At 43.0% G+C, this 19,710-nt stretch overlaps 1 protein-coding gene across 2 annotated transcripts in view; it reads left to right on the top strand.

The window, feature by feature from the left end:
• The window catches only part of TGM3 (transglutaminase 3), a 136,947-nt gene that overhangs the window by 1,380 nt on the left and 115,857 nt on the right, over positions 1–19,710 (top strand). The window contains exon 2 of one of the 2 annotated variants that reach the window (XM_015457854.4): positions 4,575–4,689. The exons of the other annotated variant lie outside the window; for it this stretch is intronic. Coding sequence (XP_015313340.1) covers positions 4,633–4,689 — 57 coding nt within the window. The 5' untranslated portion in view covers positions 4,575–4,632. The remainder of the gene's footprint in view (positions 1–4,574; positions 4,690–19,710) is intronic. 2 annotated transcript variants of the gene reach the window in all.

Here is a 19,710-nt window from a genome sequence, read left to right as displayed (position 1 = left end):
ATAAGAGGCTATTGGTTTGGACTGAGCCCCTGCACTATGCCCAACACATCAACCCAATATGGAGTCACTTATGCTGAAGTTCCATGCCACCAGGCTGAAACTAAGTTGCTTATTTGACTTTCCTAGAAATTAGGAGAGAGAGACAGTTAATATAGCCAAATCCCCAAATAAACCAGCTTTAGCTGGCATGATGAGGAAGTCCTCTCTGCTTTAACCTTTACAAGGAAAATAACTTTGAAACAACCAATTCGCTTTTTGTTCTGCGTTTCTGCTTTCTTCAGCCCTTTTCTGTCTATAAAGCCAGCCTCCTCAGCTCAGCTAATCAGAGCACTCATTCTATTTTATAGAACGAGGCACTGGCTGATTCTAGAATGCAAATATAAGCCAATTAAGATTTTAAACTAAATTTCTTGTAATTTTTGTCTTTTGACAACTATTATCATCTGTTTGCATTGTGAGGTTGGAAAGGATTGCATTTGTCCTGCTACAAGGACTTTTAGCCTCTGGCAGGATTACAGAACCATTTGCCTGCATTTCTCCTTTTATTTCTCTAAGTTTTTCCGCTTTTTACATGGTTCTATAGAAGAGGCAGGATCGTGTCCTTAAAAGATCACTGGGCTGTGAGTCAGGTGGACTTTGGTCTTGGTTATGCTACTTGGGCAGTTCACTGTTTCCTCATCCATCTGTAAGCCTCTTTCAACAAAGGGTAGCTGGTATTATCTATTATGCATGTTTAGCCTTTCCGGTAAGGTAATGTATTTAGTAAAAATAAATTAGCATCTGCCAGCAACTCTCCAGGGTAGTAAGAGAAGGTGGCAGGTGCTTTGAGGAAGTTACAGATGAGAAGCTATGGGATTCTGAGAAGGGAGAGTAAGCTTCTTAATTTATACTTTAATTTCTAATAAGTAGAAATGTCAAGATGTACGGGGGTCAAATGAGAATGATTCTACCCCTCCACCCCACTAAAAAGTCTGGGAAAGTGAATTTTCCCCTCTGAGGCTTTCTTATTTCTCAGTTGGAAATAAGATGTATGTTGGCAGCTACATTCATTATTGCTTGCAGTGTAATCCGGCCCCTGTTATGGATTCCCAGACTTGGGCTCCCGGACTGACTTCTTCCATCAGCAGGAGCAAGAATATCATATTCACCATATTCTTCTCCCTCTCTCTCTTTTTTTTTTTTAGACAGTCACACTCTGTCACCCAGGCTGGAGTGCAGTGGCGCGATCTTGGCTTACTTCAACTTGCAACCTCTGCCTCCCTGGCTCAAGCAACTCTTGTGCCTAAGCTTCCCAAGTAGTTACAGGCATGAGCCACCATGACCGGCTAAGTTTTTGTATTTTTTAGTAGAGATGGGGTTTCTCCATGTTGGCCAGGCTGGTCTTGAACTCCTAATCTCAAATCTGCCCGTCTTGGCTGCTTCCCAAAGTGCCGGGATTACAGGTGTGAGCCACTGTGCCTGGCCCTTTGTTTTTTGTTTGTTTGTTTGTTTTTGAGACAGTCTCACCCTGTTGTCCAGGCTGGAGTTCAATGGCACAGTCACAGCTCACTGCAGCCTCGTCCTCTAGAGCTCAAGTGATCCTTTCACCTCAACCTCCTTAGTAGCTGGGACCACAGGCACACACAACCATGCTCAGCTAATTATATTTTCATTTTTTGTAGGAATGGGTGAGGTGTCCCTGTGTAGCCCAGGCTGGTCTTGAACTCCTGGGCTCAACGGATCTTCCCTCCTTGGCTTCCCAAAGTGCTGGGATTATAGACATAAACTGCCGCACCTGGACTTCTTTTTGTTTTCAGAAACCCTCCCTTCACTATCAGAAGGTGAAGTCCCTATTTATCCTACTTAGGTTAATGCACTAGGTTAGAGTAAGCAGTGTTTCCTAGCAGTTATGGGCACTGGCTTTTATAGTCAGGGGATTTGAACCCTGCTGTGATTCTGAATCAGTGTCTGAGCCTCAGTTTCTTCATCTTCAAAACAAGGATAGTAATACCGAGGGCTGTTGTGATGATAGTGTGAGATCTTGCACTTAAAGAATCCAACATGGCCGGGCGCAGTGGCTCATACCTGTAATCCTAGCACTTTGGGAGGCCGAGGCAGGCAGATCACAAGGTCAGGAGTTCGAGACCAGCCTTACCAACATGATGAAACTCCATCTCTCCTAAAAATACAAAAATTCCCCGGGCGTGGTGGCACTGATTTGTAATTCCAGTTACTCTGGAGTCAGAGGCAGGAGAATCGCTTGAACCCAGGAGGCGGATGTTGCAGTGAGTTGAGATCGCGCCATTGCACTCCAGCCTGCATGACAGAGACTCCAACTCAAAAACAAAAAATAAAAAACAAACAAAAAAAAGAATCCAGCAGTACTTGCTAGGATAAGTGCTCAAAAAAATGTTGGCTGCTCTTTTTAAAAATATATGTAAATAAATACGGGGTCTTACTGTGTTGCCAAGGCTTGTCTCAAACTCCTGGCCTCAAGCCATCCTCCTGCCCCAGCCTTCCAAAGTGCTAGGATTACAGGCATGTGCCACCACACCCAGCTGGCTGCTCTTTTTTTAGCACTGTCATCATAGTTATTACATTGTTAGTTTACAAAAGGCAGGGTAATCTTTTGTAGTCTTTTTCTTCTCTTTGTTGCGTGGCAGATCTCTTTATTGCCAGCAAATGTTTGTTGAATGAATGAGTGAATCCACCCAGGAAGCTCTAGTAGCAGTGAATTTCACATTGCCCTGACTAATAGCAGCTCTGCGCCAGAAACCATATTCAGTCCCATTACCTTGCTGAATCCTCAAGTTTGATGACTTTGTCTAGCCTTCCAATTTGGCTCCTGAAGCATTGGTGTCATTGATTCACAGTCCAGAAGCTGGGAGTAATGTCTGCTGCAGATTTCTGTATTGTTTCCATAATGAAGCTGACAGCAGCATACTATCTGTAGCCTGTGCTAAGATAGGAGTTGGGTGTCATGCTGACGTCAGACACTGTGTTCTCATTTCCCCAAGGATGAGCTGGCTTCTTTGATGCAGTTTCCTCATCTCATTAGTGCATTGCTTGACATTACACTTCTGAAACAGCAGGGCTCAATCAGAGTTTAGCATTGCAACTCTATCAGGGTGATAATGTCACAGGGCATCAAGTTCCTTCTCTTGTCCCTTTGTGGCCACTTTCCGAGAAGTGTAGCAGCTGTAGGGGAAGGACAGACCAGGAAAGGTCTTTTTGCTTCTTCTGATCCACTAACTGTATTTGAGTTTTGGGTTAGAGAAGCCTTTAGAAACCTCTAATTTAGTACTTTTTAAACCCTGTTCTGTGGGGGTTTTAGAATTCATAGGACTCCCTCGTCCTGCCAGGAGCTGCTTCTGGGGAAAAGACCTACCTGAACAGGTAGAACTTGGGGCATCCTACCTCTGGTTCAACCAAAGCGAGCCCTGTGACATCTCTGGGACACTGAGGGACAAAGTTATTTTTATTCCTCAGTAGAGACTCTGAAAGCCAGTCAGCACCATTGTCGGACTTTGAGCAAGCTATTTATGCATTTGCAGTATTTATTCATTCATTCAGCACATTCTCAGACACTCTACTAGGGGGCTGGTGATAGAGGAAGAAACAAAGATCCTGCCATCAGAGAGCTTACATTCTGGTAGGAGGAGACAGACAGTAAAATATGTGCCATGCAGGGCCTCTCCAAGGATGTAGAACAAACAAGAGGGCTGAAGGAAGTGAGGGGCTGATAAATGGTGGAAGAATGTTCTAAGCAGAGGAAATAGCTGTGCAGAGTCTCTGAGATAGGATGCCAGAGCAGCTGGAGAGGAGGGAATGATAGAGCCAGTGGAGGTAGACAAGAGGCGGGGGTCTAGATTACCAGGACCTTTGAGCCATGGAGAGGAATTTAGATTTTACTCAGAAGGAGATGTGAGGACGTTGGAGAGGTGAAAGCAGAGGAATGACAGGACTTGATTAATAGGGCCATTCCAGCTACTGGGTAGAGAATAGAACTTAGGGAGTGAGAGTGGAAGCAAAGACCAAATAGGCTTTTAGAAGGGTCCAGGTGTGATGACAATAGCTTGGACTGGCATAGTAAAGAAAGGTGAGAAGTACCTGCACTTGGGATGCATTTTGAAGGCAGACCTTATGCGTTCTGCTAATGAGTTCCATATTATTGAGTGGGAGAGAAAGAGGAATCGACAATGACTGTAGGGCTTGGGCCTGTGCACCTGGATGGAGGGCGCTGTTTACTGAGACAGTAACCACAGACATTTGCCACAGTCACAGTTTGCCAATTCAACTGCTTTTCATGATGGAGGAGGAACCGCTCTAGGTTGGTGTCAGAAGGTCTGAGACCAGGAGAGTGTTTTAGCCGAGGTTTTCTCGTAACAGTCACTTGCCCACAGTCACATAAGTTGGATCTAGAACTAGAGGAAATGATCCAAGGCTGCATAGTGCCTATTAGCATCCACAAAAATCTCATTTCTGTTTGGCTGCACTTCAGGTTCAGGCAGCTGGTGTATTTTGATGTCTTGGTGGTTCCATGCTGTGAGAAGAGTCTGTGTCATGCAAATTAGCAGCCTTTTCTTTTCTCCCAGGAGCACCCTTCAAGGAGAATTAGACAAATTGGAGTCTACTCGGAAGAGGCTGTTGGGAATGGCCCTGACACCACATCCTGACAGGGATGGCCGATGGAATGGGGAGAAGACTCAGGTGGGGCTTGAGTGTTGTCCTCTGATGACTGAAGGGCCTTGGGAGCGAGCATCCTTCCTGCTACTGTGTGTTTGCTGGTTCCGATGACACATAATTTGTGCTTTCCGTAATTCAAGTATTACCTTGTAGATCTTGATGGTGCTGACTACTTCCCCGTGGAGGCGTGTGACCTGGAGATGAGGTCAGCATACCCCACCACCACAGTTCCCCAGACCAAAAACTGAAACGGCCTAGGGGGTTTCAGAAGCTTTAAAACTGGGCCTCTTGGGTCTTGACCTACAAGGAGATGAGATAGTTCCCGTGTGGGCATGAATGAAGGTGGCGGCCTTGAGTGAGCTGCAGGAGTCCAGGGGCAAGAGCCTAGAGGAGGCACCTAGGAAGCTTGTGGCAGTTACAGAGGCTACATGTGTGTTGGCTTAGAGCAGAGGCCTGTCCTATGGAGACTTGTCTGTTCTGTCATTTAGGATTATGTGCAGCTGCAAGAAACAGAATACCACTTAAGGTGCCTTCAGAAAAGCAGGGCTTTATTTTTCTCACATGACAAGAGACGTGAATTGGTTTTGGTTCAGTTGCTAAACGTTGCCAGCAAGAATTCAGGCCTCACATCTCCCCTCCCTTGGCAGGCTGGCTTTGGTTCTCATGGCCATGAATTGCCTGCCTCGGCTCTGGGCATTAAGCCTTCGTTCAGGACAGGAAGAAATGGGAGAGGGAGGAAGGGGCAATGCCAGCTGGGTCTTTTTTTTTTTTTTTTTTTTTTTTTAACATTTTTGTTCTCTTTTAAGGCTTTATTTAAGTAGCTTTAGATTTTTTTTTTCTTAGATTCACAACAAAATTGAGTGGAAGGTACAGAGATTTCTCATACACCTCCTACCCACCCTTCCACACCCACCGTCTCTTCATTATCAACATCCCTGAAGCCAGTGGTGCATTTGTTACAGCTGATGGACCTATATTGACACATCACAGTCACCCCACGTTCACAGTTTACATTAGGGCTCACTCTTGGTGTTGTACATTCTGTGGGTTTGGATAAACCTGTGATGACATACATTCAGTGTTATAGTCTCATAGTCTCATACAGAGTAGTTTCACTGCCCTAAAAATCCTCTTCAATGCTTCCCCTATTTATCCCTCCCTTTCCCCAACCGCTGGCAACCACTGGCAACCACTGATTTTTTCACTGTCTCCATAGTTTTGCCTTTTCCAGAATGTCATATAATGGGAATCATGTAGTTGGCAGCCTTTTCTAATTGTTTTTTCTTCATTTAGTAATATGCATATTGTAATATGCAATACTTATCAAGCCATGTATTTCTATGGCTTAATAACTCATTTCTTGTTTGTTGGGCTTTTTTTTTTAATTTTTTGAGATGAAGTCTCACTCGTGTTGCCCAGGCTGGAGTGCAATGGCACGATCTTGGCTCACTGCAACCTCTGCCTCCCAAGTTCAAGCAATTCTCCAGCCTCAGTCTCTGAGTAGCTGGGACTACAGGCACACGCCGCCACGTACAGCTAATTTTTCGTATTTTGGTAGAGACAGGATTTCACCGTGTTGTCCAGGCTGATTGTGAACTCCTGAGCTCAGGCAATCCACCCGACTTGGCCTCCCAAAGTGCTGGGATTATAGGCATGAGCCACGGCACCTGGCCGATAACTTATTTCTTTTGAGCTCTAAATAATATTCCACTGTCTAGATGTACCATAGTTTATTCAGTTACCTACTGAAGGACATCTTAGTTGCTTCCACGTTTTGACAATTATGAATAAAGCTGATGTAAACATTTATGTGCAGGTTTTTGTATGGACATACGTTTTCAGTTCTTTCGGGTAAATACCAAGGAGTGAGAGTGTAAGAGTATGTTTAGTTTTGTTAGAAACTGCCAAACTGTGTTCCAAAATAACTGTACCACTTTGCATTCCCACCAGCAATGAATGGGAGTGTCTGTTGCTCCACATCCTCACCTGTGTTTGGTGTCATCAGTGTGCCAGATTTTACTCATTCTAATGGGTGTATTGTGTCGGTCTTTTTTTAAATCAGGAAAGCCAAACCTTCCCAGAATCCCATCCAAATCCCCACCCCACCAGCCTTCCACTTGGCCAGAGCTATGTCACTATGACCATCCCTAGCTGAAAGAGAGATGGGCAAATGAGTATTTAGTTTTGTAACCCCTCTGGGAGAGGCAGATGGGAGAAAGGGGGAAGAGCCCCCTAGGGCAACACTGTCCAATAGAAATAGAGCCACATACATAATTTTCAATGTTCTAGTAGCCACATGTTTTAAAAGGTAAAAATAGAAACCTAGGTGAATCAATGTTTAAACATTTATTTTATCTAACCCAATATATCCAAAATCATTTCAGCATGTAATCCATGTAAAAATTATTTAAAAGAGATTTTACACTCTTTTTTTTTTTTTTTTTTGAGATGGAGTCTTGCTCTGTCGCCCAGGCTGGAGTGCAGTGGCATGATCTCGGCTCACTGCAAGCTCTGCCTCCTGGGTTCATGCCATTCTCCTGCCTCAGCCTCCCAAGTAACTGGGACTACAGGCACCTGCCACCACGCCCGACTATTTTTTTGTATTTTTAGTAGAGACGGGATTTTACCGTGTCAGCCAGGATGGTCTCCATCTCCTGACCTCGTGATCTGCCCACCTTGGCCTCCCAAAGTGCTGGGATTACAGGCGTGAGCCACCACACCCGGCCTACACTCTTTTTTAAAATAAAGTTCTCAGGCCAGGTGCAGTGGCTCATGCCTGTAATTTCAGCACTTCAGGAGGCCGAAGGGGGCAGATCACCTGAGAAGTCAGGAGTTTGAGACCAGCCTCACCAACATGGTGAAACCCTGTCTCTACTAAAAATACAAAAATTAGCTAAGCATGGTGGCGGGTGTCTGTAATCCCAGCTACTTGGGAGGCTGAGGCAGGAGAATTGCTTGAACCAGGGAGGCAGAGGTTGCAGTGAGCTGAGATTGTGCCATTGCACTCCAGGCTGGGCGACAGAGCAAGACTCTGTCTCAAAAATAAATAAATAAATAAAGTTTTCAAAATCTGATGCATATGTTGCACATACAGCACATCTCAGTTTGGACCAGCTACATTTTGAGTGCTCAGTAGCCACACATGACTAATGGCTGCCATATTAGACAGCACAGGGGTAGATGGCATGTTGGGTAAGAAAGTCAATTCTTGCCACATCCCTTTTGTTGCTGCCAGTGTTGTCTCTAATTATTTCCTTTTCATTCTCCCAACTGATTTCAGAAAATGCCATCCTGTCTTAACCTGCTGAAGAGAAAGAAGAAAGGGGACTGTGGGTGTATTCGGGCTAAAGTAATAATTAGGGAGACAGGAGCATTCTGGGGCCAGGCAAGGTGAGAGCAGTGGAATTCAAATTTTCAGAGCCCCAGGGGACTCATGAAGGATGGATGGGAGGAAAAGGACGGCAAGAGGTAGGCCAATTGCTGTCATGAGGAAGAGTAAAATTCTTAAGTCAAAATCAAAATAAAGACTGGGTGTGGTGGCTCATGCCTGTAATCCTAGCACTTTGGGAGGCCCAGGTGGGAGGATCACTTGAGCCCAGGAGTTTGAATCCAGCCTGGGCAACAAAGTGAGATCCCCATCTCTACAAAAAAGTAAAAATTAGCTGGGCATTGTAGCACACACTTGTAGTCCCAGCTACTCAGGAGGCTAAGGCTAGAGGATTGCTTGAGCCTAGGAGGTTGAGGCTGCAGTGAGCGGTGATCAAGCCGCTGCACTCTAGCCTGGACAACAGAGTGAGGCTCTGTCTCAGAAAAGAAAAAACAACAACAACAAAAAGAAAACTGTGTTGTTCTCTGATTACAGAAGTGAAACTTTTATAAAATATGAGGAAAACAAAAGCACTGAATAAATATCTCTCTAATGGTAGTGATAGTCCCCGTTAATAGTATATTAATTGTATATTTTATTAATTTTGTTTATACTTGTATATGTATACATGTATATGTAACACCTGTTTTTTTTTACTTTAAAATGTATTATGAACCTTTCCCCGTGTCATTAAGTGCTCTTTTTTTTTTTTTTTTTTTTTTTTTTTTTTTGAGACAGGGTCTCACTCTGTCACTCAGGCTGGAGTGTAGTAGGACAGTTATAGCTCACCGCAGCCTTGACCTCCCAGGCTCGAGTGATTCTCCCCCCTTAGCCTCCCAAATAGCTGCGACCACAGGTATGTGCCAGCATACACAGAGAATTTTTGTATTTCTTCTAGAGATGGGGTTTCACCATCTGGTCTTGAACTCCTGGGCTCAAGCAATCCTGCCTTGGCCTCCCAAAGTGCTGGGATTACAGGCGTGAGGCACTGTGCCCTGCCTTTAAGTATTCTTTTAAAATAGGATTTGTAATTATTGTGATTAGATGGCATTTCATCCTATGGGTATGCTGTAATTTAATTCAACCAGTCCTCTTTTGTTGGACATTTAGGTTTAATCAAGGTTTGTTTGTGATAGGCAGTGTTACTATAAACATCTGTAATCAGTCTTAGCACACGTTTCTGATTTGCTGGTTGAGGGGGTATAAATATTTTAGGGCAATTTATACATACTTTCATCTTCTGTCTTTCTTTCTTTTTTTTTTTCTTTTTTTGAGACAGAGTGAGTGTAGTGGCATGATCTCCACTCGCTGCAACCTCTACCTCTCAGGTTCAAGTGATTTTCCTGTCTCAGCCTTCTGAGTAGCTGAGACTACAGTTGTGTACCACTACACCCAGCTAATTTTTGTATTTTTAGTAGAGACGGAGTTTCACCACATTGGCCAGGCTGGTCTCAAACTCCTGACTTGAGGTGATCCGCCCACCTCGGCCTCCCAAAGTGCTGGGATTACAGGTGTGAGTCACCATACCCAGCCCATATCGTCATCTTCTTGAGACTGTACAAATTGGAACTACCTAACAACGCAGGAAACATTTTTCTCATTTTATAAGAAAAAACTTCCTAACAACCCAAGAGAGAATGGGAGGCAGCAAGCTTTCTGTCATGAGGCCTGCTGGAGTATGGGCTAAAGCTATGGTATCGATTCTTCTTCCCTCACTGACACTGAGCATCAATTATGATGGCCCATAAAGGGGAAAGTTGCCTTCTCTTGCCCTTAGTTGGACATCACAGAGCTAGATTGCTTGGTGGAGGCAATAACTTAAGAAATAAATAACTGCATTGGGGTCAGCATTGGGCTAATGACCTTTAAGGTTTCCTCTAACCTTAAGGACCTATGTATGATACTTACACATATGAAGTTTCTGTGCTGATTCTAACATAGCCTGTACTCTGCTTGTCTGTGCTCTCAGCAGGTAGGGACGTGGTGAGCTCCTCAAGGGATTTTCCCAAGGTACAAATCTCTTTGGGGTAGACAAGTTTCTCCCAGAGGATGAAAAGTGTGTCCTAAAATGAGCATCATGTTGTTCAGCTCTTCTCTATCGTTGCTGACCTTCCATCTAGTCATTTTATTAGTTGCTGTATTAGTCCATTCTCATACTGCTATAAAGAACTTCCTGAGACTGGGTAATTTATGAAGAAGAGAGGTTTAGTTGACTCACAGTTCCTAGGCTTGGCAGGAAACATGACTGGGAAGCCTCAGGAAACTTACAATCAGGGCAGAAGGCAAAGGGGAAGCAGGCACAATCTTCACCTGGTGGAGCAGGAGACAGCGAGAGAGCAAAGGGGGAAGTGCCACACACTTCTAAACCATCAGATCTCATGAGAACTCACTCACTATCATGAGAACAGCAAGGGGGAAATCACACCACGATTCAATCACCTCCCACCAGCCCCCTCCTCAATTCGACGTGGGATGTGCTGGGGGACACAAATCCAAACCATATCAGTTGCTTAGAGGGGGATGTTGAATTACAGTCCCCAACTGTAATTGTGGGTTTATCTATTTCTCCTTTCAACTCTTATTATTTTTTGCTTTTGATTTTGCTGTTGTTTGGTGCATACACACAGAATTGTTATGGCTTCCTGGCAAATTGATTCTTTTATCATTATATAATGTTCCTCTTTGTCTCTAGTAAATTTCTTTGCTCTGAATCTACCTTATCAGATGTAAATGTAGCTACTCCTGATTTTTTAAAATTAATATTATATTCTTTTATCCTACATATGTTATTGAATTTCAAATGAGTCTCTTATAAGCAGCATATATTTGGATCCTTTTTAAATTCACTCTGCCAATTTCTGTCTTTTGATTATTGTATCTAGACAAGTTACACTTAAGATAATTACTGATATTAGTGAATATTACTGATATTACTAATTACTGATAAATTACTGATATTACTAAACCTCTTAGGTATGCAATTTTATTATTTGTTTTCTGTTTTTTTTTTCCTCTAGTTCTTATTACTCTGTTTCTCTCTGTTGTCTTTCTTTGGATTTCTTGAACATCTTTTAAAAATTCATCTTGATTTATTTACAAGGCTTTCAAATGTATCTCTTTGTATAATTCTTTTAGAGGTTGCTGTCAGTATTATGCTATACATATGTGACTTAACTATTTTGAGTGAAATGTGGAAATCTTACTTTCATTTAGATCTATTTACCTTCCATGATTTTAAATATAATTTTCATGAGTATCAGATAGGGTTTTTTTTTTGTTGTTAGAATCAGTGACTATGATTGTAAAATTCATGACGAGAATAGTCTATTGTATATGCGCATATTTCTGATTCTTTCCGCTGCTCTTTCTTCCTTCTTGATGTTCCGAGATTCCTTTTTTTTATAATTTCTTTTTATTTGAAGAACTTTCTTCAGCCAGTCTTTAAGGATTTATTTGCTTGTGTCAAATTGTTTTAGCTTTCCTTTGTCTGAGAATGGTTTTATTTCCCCTTTATTCATGAAGGGTAATTTTGCCAGATACAGAATTCATGATTGACAGTTCTTTTCTTTCAGCACTTGAACAATGTTGTGCCACTTCCAGCTGGCCTCCATGGTTTCAGATGAGAAATCTGCTGTCATTCATACTGGGTTCCCCTATAAGTGGTGCATAGTTCCTCCCTGGCTGCTTTTAACATGTTTTGTTTGTCTCTAGTTTTCAGAAGTTCAATTAGCATGTGTTGTGGTATGGATTTCTTTGGATTTCTCTTTGGGGTTTGCTCAGCTTTTGAATCTGTAGATTTGTGTCTGCCAAATTTGGAAAGTTTTCAGCCATTATTTATTCAAATACTATTTTAGGCCCTTTATTCTCCTCTCCTTCTGGCACTTCAGTAATACAAATGTTGGCTTTTTTGTTATAGTCTCACAAGTCCTGGAAGCTCCATTCATTCTTTTTTCAGTCCATTTTCTGTATTCTCACATTGGTTCAATTCTTTGGTCTGTCCTAAAGTTCACTGATTCTATTCTGTAATCTCCTCTCTAATATTGAGATTATCTGTTGAGATTTCTATTTCTGTTACTGTATTTTTAGTTCTGTAATTTTCATTGGTTCTTTTTTATAATTTCTACTTATTGCTGAGATTTTCTATTTTTTATTTGTTTTAAGAGAATTGGTAATTGATTTTTAAAACATTTTTATGACAACCGCTTTAAAATCCTCTCAGATAATTCTGACATCTAATTCATCTTGGTTGGGATCAGTTGATTGGTTGTTCTTTCTCGTCCAAGTTGTGATTTTTCTGATTCTTGGTATAACAGATGATTTTTTAAATTGTATCTTAGACATTTTGTCTGTTATGTTAGGATATTCAGGGTCCTATTTAAATATTTTATTTTAGTAGGCACTCACTGTATTTACATTTAGCACACAGGTCCTGGCCCACTTTCATGGAGTGTGGTTTACATGATAGTTTCATTTTCAGAGCCTTTACAATGTTATTTGGGTCTGTTTGGTGTATTTGGCACGGCTGGGGCTCTCACAAGTCTTTGCTCATGCTGCCTAAGGGGGCAGAAGGACTTACCCCAGACCAGGGCCACTAGATTTCTCTCCATTGATGAGTGGAGTCTCAGGTCTATGGAGACAAAGAGGCTTCTTAAGCCATGCACTTTTGGCAGAATCTCTTTTTTCTTTTTCCTTTTTTTTTTATTTTGAGATGGAGTCTCACTCTGTTGCCCAGGCTGGAGTGCAATGGCATGAACTTGGCTCACTGCAACCTCCACCTCCTGGGTTCAAGTGATTCTCCTGCCTCAGCCTCCCAAGTAGCTGGGACTACAGGCGCCCGCCACCACGCCTGGCTAATTTTTGTATTTTTAGTAGAGATGGGGTTTTACCATATTGGCCAGGCTGATCTCAAACTCCTGAACTTGTGATCCGCCCGCCTCGGCCTCCCAAAGTGCTGGGATTACAGGCATGAGCCACTGCGCCCGGCCGGCAGAATCTCTTTTATTGGTGCCATGGGCTACTGCCTATGTCCCTGGATTGGGGGAATGGAGTTTCAGGCCTATGGGATAGAGAGGCTTCCTGGACTGGGCTGGGCTGCTTGTTGTGGCTGGGTCCCTCCCACCAGTGCCAGTCCACTACCTTAGTATCTCTTGGTGAGGTATGGAAGTCTCAGGCCCAGCAGGGAAGAAGAGCACTTCCCTTGGCTGCCTTTTATCGTTTCTTTTTTTTGAAGCAGAACTCCCCCTCTATACCTTTTGCGAGTACTGCCAGGCTCACCTGGTGTTGTTGGAAGGGCTCTTGTTAGATCTGAGGGAGAAATGAGCCCACTGAGCTGCTTTCTGTTGCTAGGTTGGGAATCAGTAATGCTGGGCCCACGCTGCCTTCTGTTTGGTGGGAGGACAGAACACAAGAATTCTTCAGTTACTTTTATAACACTGCCCTGGCCTCCTCCCTCTTCCTTGTTGCTCTGGCCCCTTGTGCAGTAATTGCTTGTTGAGTGACCCTCATGGTTGACTTGATGTTGTGCCTGGCACTTTGTCTGTCCCTGAAGTACTCTAAAATTGTACCGTTATAATGACTTGGGGGAGCCAAGCCCTACTTGTTGTTTCAGAACACATATCTTATGGTTGTGTTGTGTTGTGTTCAGTCAAAAGCCTATATTTGATGGCTAGGCAGGTCTCACTTAAAAGAATAACAAGAAAGCAGAAAATAAAAAAAAAAAAGAACTGAAACCTCTTCTTCATTGTTCCATAGGTTCAGAAAAGCACAAAAGCTCTGGGCAGCTCTCTAGTGGGATTTTCTTTTCCTCCCTAGTGTGAATATTCTTAAGAGCCAGGAGGCTTAACAAACTCTGGGTTCTTATGGGAGCAAATATGGGTATATCAGACAACATTTTTACAATTCCCAGCCATCTTCTTCTGGTCTTGTTGTCCATTATCAATACAGAGCTTCCTTCCTTTAAAATATTCACCTCTAAGGGCAGGCTTTGGGTTTTGACTTTGTTAAGGAAAGGGCTGCGACATGTCCTCTGCTCACATGACCTTCCTCATCTGCCTGAGACATCATCCTTCAGGTCCAGTCAACATTTTCCTCCTCCTTTGAAGCCGTCCCTAACTGCTCCTGCCCAGCGTCCTCACCCTCCTCTGAAGTCCTAACTGCAGTATCTGAACCACGTAATTTTATACTGTTTTGCTATCTCTCCTGCAAGGGTGTTTGAACTCTTTTTTTCCCTTTTTGTTTTTTGAGACAAGGTCTTGCTCTGTCACCCAGACTAGAGTGCAGTGGCACAATCATGGCTCACTGTAGCCTTGACCTCCTGGCTCAAGTGACCCTCCTGCCTCAACCTCCTGTATAGTTGAGACTACAGGAGTATGCCACCACCGCCCATATAATTTTTTTTTTTTTTTACTTTTCATAGAGATGAGGATCTCACTTTGTTGCCCAGGCTGGTCTCTCATTCCTAGACTCAAGCAATCTTCCCGAAGTGCTGGGATCACAGGCATGAGCCGCCACACCCAACCTCATTTAACCCTTGCTTAGTGTTTTAGTTAATTCCATTTAGAATAAAACACCAAATCTTTCCATGCTTTATGAAGGCCTTTATGATCCTGCTACCCTCCACACCCCCTACTCTTCTCTTCCTCCTTCCCTCAGCCTCAGCCACACTGCCTGTCCCGGTCCTTCAGATGCCAAACACACTGTTGAATCCTTAGTGCCTAGAACCCTCAATGAATGTCTATTGAATGAATTAATTAATTAAATAAAGTTTATTATCTTGCCGTAAAAAATGAAGCCTGTGCTTATTTTAGAACTTCGGGAAATATAAAAATGTAGCTTTAAAAAGTCCTATAGGTCAGGTGCGGTGGCTCACGCCTGTAATCCCAGCACTTTGGGAGGCCAAGGCAGGTGAATCACCTGAGGTCAGGAGCTCGAGACCAGCCTGGCCAACATAGTGAAACCCTGTCTCTACTAAAAACACAAAAATTGACTGGGTGTGGTGGTACGTGCCTGTGATCCCAGCTACTTAGGAGGCTGAGACAGGATAATAGTTTGAACCTGGGAAGCAGAGAGGCTGCAGTGAGCCAAGATTATGCCATTGCATTCTAGCCTGGGCAACAAAGCAAGACTCCATCTCAAAAAAAATAAATAAAAAGTAAAAATCCCTGTATAATTCCACACTTGAGAGGCAAAACATAATTTATACTTTTTAAGAAATATTTCTTTCCAGTCCTTTTATTATTTATGGCATTTCGGTTGGTTTGTTTTAATATGGTCTGTTCACAATGTATTTTATGCAGAATTTGACCTTTTTATGTGTGCCTACCTTGTTTTTCCTGTTATGTTTATTTATTTATACTGCTCATTATTCAAAAAGAATTTGAGGCCCTATTGTCAGAGGCATTGGAACCAGAACTACTTCATCTTGAATAGGGGCTGGTTAAAATAAGGTTGAGACCTATTGAGCTGCATTCCCAGGAGGTGAGGCATTCTAAGTCACGATTGAGACAGGAGGTCAGATACATGCAGATACAGGTGACACAGGTGACAAAGACCTTGCTGATACAACAAGTTGCAGTAAAAAAGCCAGTCAAAACCCACTGAAACCAAGATGGCCACAAAAGTGACCTCCGGTCATTCTCACTTCTCATTCTATGGAAATTATAATGCATTAGCATGCTAAAAGACATGCCCACCAGCACCATGACAGTTTACAAACGCTATGGCAACATCAGGAAGTTATCCTATATGGTCTAAAAAGGGGGAGGAGCCCTCAGTTCTGGGAATCGCCCACCCCTTTCCTGGAAAATTCATGAATAATCCACCCCTTGTTTAGCATATGATCAATAACTGTAATCAGTGGAGCAGCCCACGCCTGCCCTGCCTTTGGAGTAGCCATTCTTTATTCCTTTACTTTCTTAATAAACTTTCCTTCACTTTACACTATGGACTCGCCCCGAATTCTTTCTTGCACGAGGTCCAAGAACCCTCTCTTGGGGTCTGGATCAGGACCCCTTTCTGGTAACACTATGAGATATAGAAGTACATACAGTATTTCTTTCTGTTGCCTGCAGCTTGCAGTCCTGTGCTTTGCTCCTACCAAGTGTTTATGGAGTGAACAGGGAATTGAGTCTGGGGAAGCTTGTTTTCCAGTGGAGGGCAGGTGGATGTGTGATTTTGTCTGACTTTTGGAAGCAGCCAGGACCTCCCACTGTTACCATGGTGTATCTTTGGAACTGAGTTCTGTCTCTGGTCATTTATTTCTTCCCATCTGTCTTTGTCTCTCCTTTCTGGAGGGGAACATGTCTGAAGGCCTGGTCTACAGTGGCCTCCCTCTAGACCAGAACAGATTCATTCCATCCTGCAGATGTGTATTACTCAAAGTGCTGTTTGCACGCAAAGAATGCGAAGTTCCAGCCCAACAACTGAACTGTATTGACTCCTTCTTCTCTCTCATCCCATAGAGGCATGGCCCAAACTGCTGTAACCCTTCACCCTCCCAAGCTCTAGTACCCTTGGCTTGGAGGTTGCAAAAAGGATGGCATGCATAGGTTTCTTAGAAGCCAGGGCCCTAAAATCGTGCTTGTGGTGACAGGTGTGATTATACCACATTTCCTCCTGCCACAGGGTCATTGTACAAGCTGTTCCCTTCACTAATACATTTCACACTGTCACATACATACACATACCTACTCCCCCATCAGATCTCAGCTCTGATGTGGCATCTTCAGGGAAATGTTCCCCAAACCCTGCATTTCATCATGTGACCTATTAAATGGTCTCATAGGAAAGCACTGTATATCCTTCTTCCTTGCACTCATCAGTTTATAAGTATGCATTATTGTATGTCTTGTTCTCCCATTAGACTGTAAGCTCAATAACAGGAGGGACCATATCTACTTTTTTTTTTTTTTTTTTTTTTTTGAGACAGTCTCGCTGTCAGGCTGGAATGCAGTAGTGTGATCTCGGCTCACTGCAACCTTTCTCCTCCTGGGTTCAAGCGATTCTCCTCCCTCAGCCTCAGTCCCTCAGTAGCTAGGACTACAGGTGCCATCCACCACACCCAGCTAATTTTTGTATTTTTAGTAGAGATGGGGTTTCACCATGTTGGCCAGGCTGGTCTCAAACTCCTGATCTCAGGTGATCCACCCGCCTCAACCTCCCAAAGTGCTGGGATTACAGGTGTGAGCCACTGCGCCCGGCCATATCTACTTTTGTTCACGGTGTCTCCAGTGCTTATCCCAATGCCTAGAGCATGGCAGCGCTCAGTTAACGTTTTTTGAATAAATGAATGAAGAATGGACATTTGGATTGAGGCAGTGAAGAGTACTGGTTAAGAGAGTGAGCTTTGGAGCCAGATATTCAGAGTGCAAACCCAGATACATGACCTTGGATAGTATCATTACCTCTCTGCACCACTGTTTCTCTGCCTATAACATGGAAATAACAATACCACCCTTCTCATAGCATTATTGTGAAGTTCAAGTGAGGAACTCTGTGTAAAGAGCTTCAATCAAAGCCATAGTAAGTCCTCAACATAGATTAACAGTTATTATTTTCTACTCTTTTGGCCAATAGAAATCTTACTGTAGTAAATATTATTTTACATATTTTGATCCACTTTTTATGAGTATTCAGTAGATGAAATTCCTACAAGTTGAATTGTTGCATCAGAAGGTTAATTTATTTGGAATTAATTTTTGTGTCTAGAGTGAGAGACAGTTCATATTTAACTCTAATTACAGAAAAAGTATATTTTAAAAAACAGAGTGAGAGAGAGGTTTAATTTTTCACTTTTCCCAGTGGAGAGGTGTGGGAGGCCAAGACCTCTGTTAGTTCATTAAATATTTAATTTTTTTTTTTTTAAGACAGGGTCTCACTATGTTTCTCACACTGGTCTTTTTTTTTTTTTTTTTTGAGACGGAGTCTCGCTCTGTCGCCCAGGCTGGAGTGCAGTGGCGCGATCTCGGCTTACTGCAAGCTCCGCCTCCCGGGTTCACGCCATTCTCCTGCCTCAGCCTCCTGAGTAGCTGGGACTACAGGCGCCCGCCACTGCGCCCGGCTAATTTTTTGTATTTTTAGTAGAGACGGGGTTTCACCGTGGTCTCGATCTCCTGACCTTGTGATCCGCCCGCCTCGGCCTCCCAAAGTGCTGGGATTACAGGCGTGAGCCACCGCGCCCGGCTCTCACACTGGTCTTGAACTCCTGGGCTCAAGCAATCCTCCCTCGTCGGCCTCCTAAAGTACTGGGATAACAAGCATAAGCCACCACACCTGGGCACCCCTGTTAGTTTCTGGGTATGCAGAAATTAAGACACTGAACATGTAGTTAGCAGTGGCAAGCATTTACTTATCTCCTTAAAGGGAAGATGTCACAACCCCCTAGGGCCCACCTATGGCTCAGTCTCACCGAGATTGCAGAGATTAGACAGCCAGGACTGAATTAGAGGAGTCTGCTGTATCTCCCCTGCTTTCAAACCCAGGATTATGGGGAGTCATATCATTAATACAATAGCTTCCAGCTCTGCCTCACATGACAGTGTCACTATTCCTTAACCACCCTGTGAGCTACACTTGATTTCTAGATGTCTTCATGTCTGGATCCTTATTAACAGATTTTTACCTGTGCTCTAAGCCTAGAGCTTTTCAGTTTAACATAAGGGATTTCCATGCAATAGAGATTTCCAGCTTGGGGCCTCTTCAGTAGCAGGGCAGGCCATGGCCTCTCACGCTAGCTAGTTACCCCAATACCATTTACAAATTTCTCATAAATACAAGGGCCTATTTCTGGTCTCTGTTCTGTTCCTTTCATTCTGTAGAAGATCTTTCTTCATTTCATTCTCACTGTTTTTGTTTTCCAAAAAACCCTTGGCTACAGTCTCATTCAGGCAAACTGGAGAATTAACGTGTCCAAACGTGCCCTCAACCCTTGCAAACATGCTTGTTTACATGCGTGTGCATGCATGCCCACACATGCTCACACACACAACACTCACACGCACTCATGCTTCCACTAGAATTTTCATTGGAATTATATTGAACCTTTGGAATAATTTGGAGAGAATTGATTTCTTTTCAGTACCAAATTTCCCATGGAACATGGAATATCGTTCCTTTTATTCAGGCCTTCTGTTTTATGTTCTTCAGTACAATTTTATACTTCCCCTATGTAGGTCTCATGCATTTGGTATTCTTTGTTGCCATTGTCAGTAGGGCCTTATTTATTATATTTTTTCAGTTGGTTATTACTGAATATAGGAACACCATTTTTTACTTTTGCTACTTACTCACAGGAAGAGGTGAACTGAGAACATTTGAGACAGATGGCTAAGCCGATTTTAGTTGCCATGTTACAGGCAGAGTGCTAAATCAGATCCTATAAACAACTCCTAGGAAGGGATTAGAATGACCTATGGGTTGTTCACAGGACGTGAAGTACACACAATGGGCCAATAACACCTTTACCTGGTGTGGTTGCTAAATAGCATTGAATACAGATTTAGCTTTTAACTTATAAATATTATTCCTGAGCAATCCAGATTGGTTTGCAGAATAATTTATAGCAGCCTAGGCAAGGTGGTATTGAAGTATCTTTTTAGATGATCCACTTTTATCTGTTTTAGAAGGTTTGGCTTTTCTTAGAGTGCCTTCCTTACAGCATGTATTACCAGTTTCATGCTGCT

Source organism: Macaca fascicularis, chromosome 10 (assembly GCF_037993035.2).
Source record: "Macaca fascicularis isolate 582-1 chromosome 10, T2T-MFA8v1.1".
In the NCBI taxonomy this organism is placed as follows: Eukaryota; Metazoa; Chordata; class Mammalia; order Primates; family Cercopithecidae; genus Macaca; species Macaca fascicularis.
The sequence above is the reverse complement of the archived record's forward strand: the minus strand, read 5'-3'. Positions and strand labels throughout refer to the sequence as shown.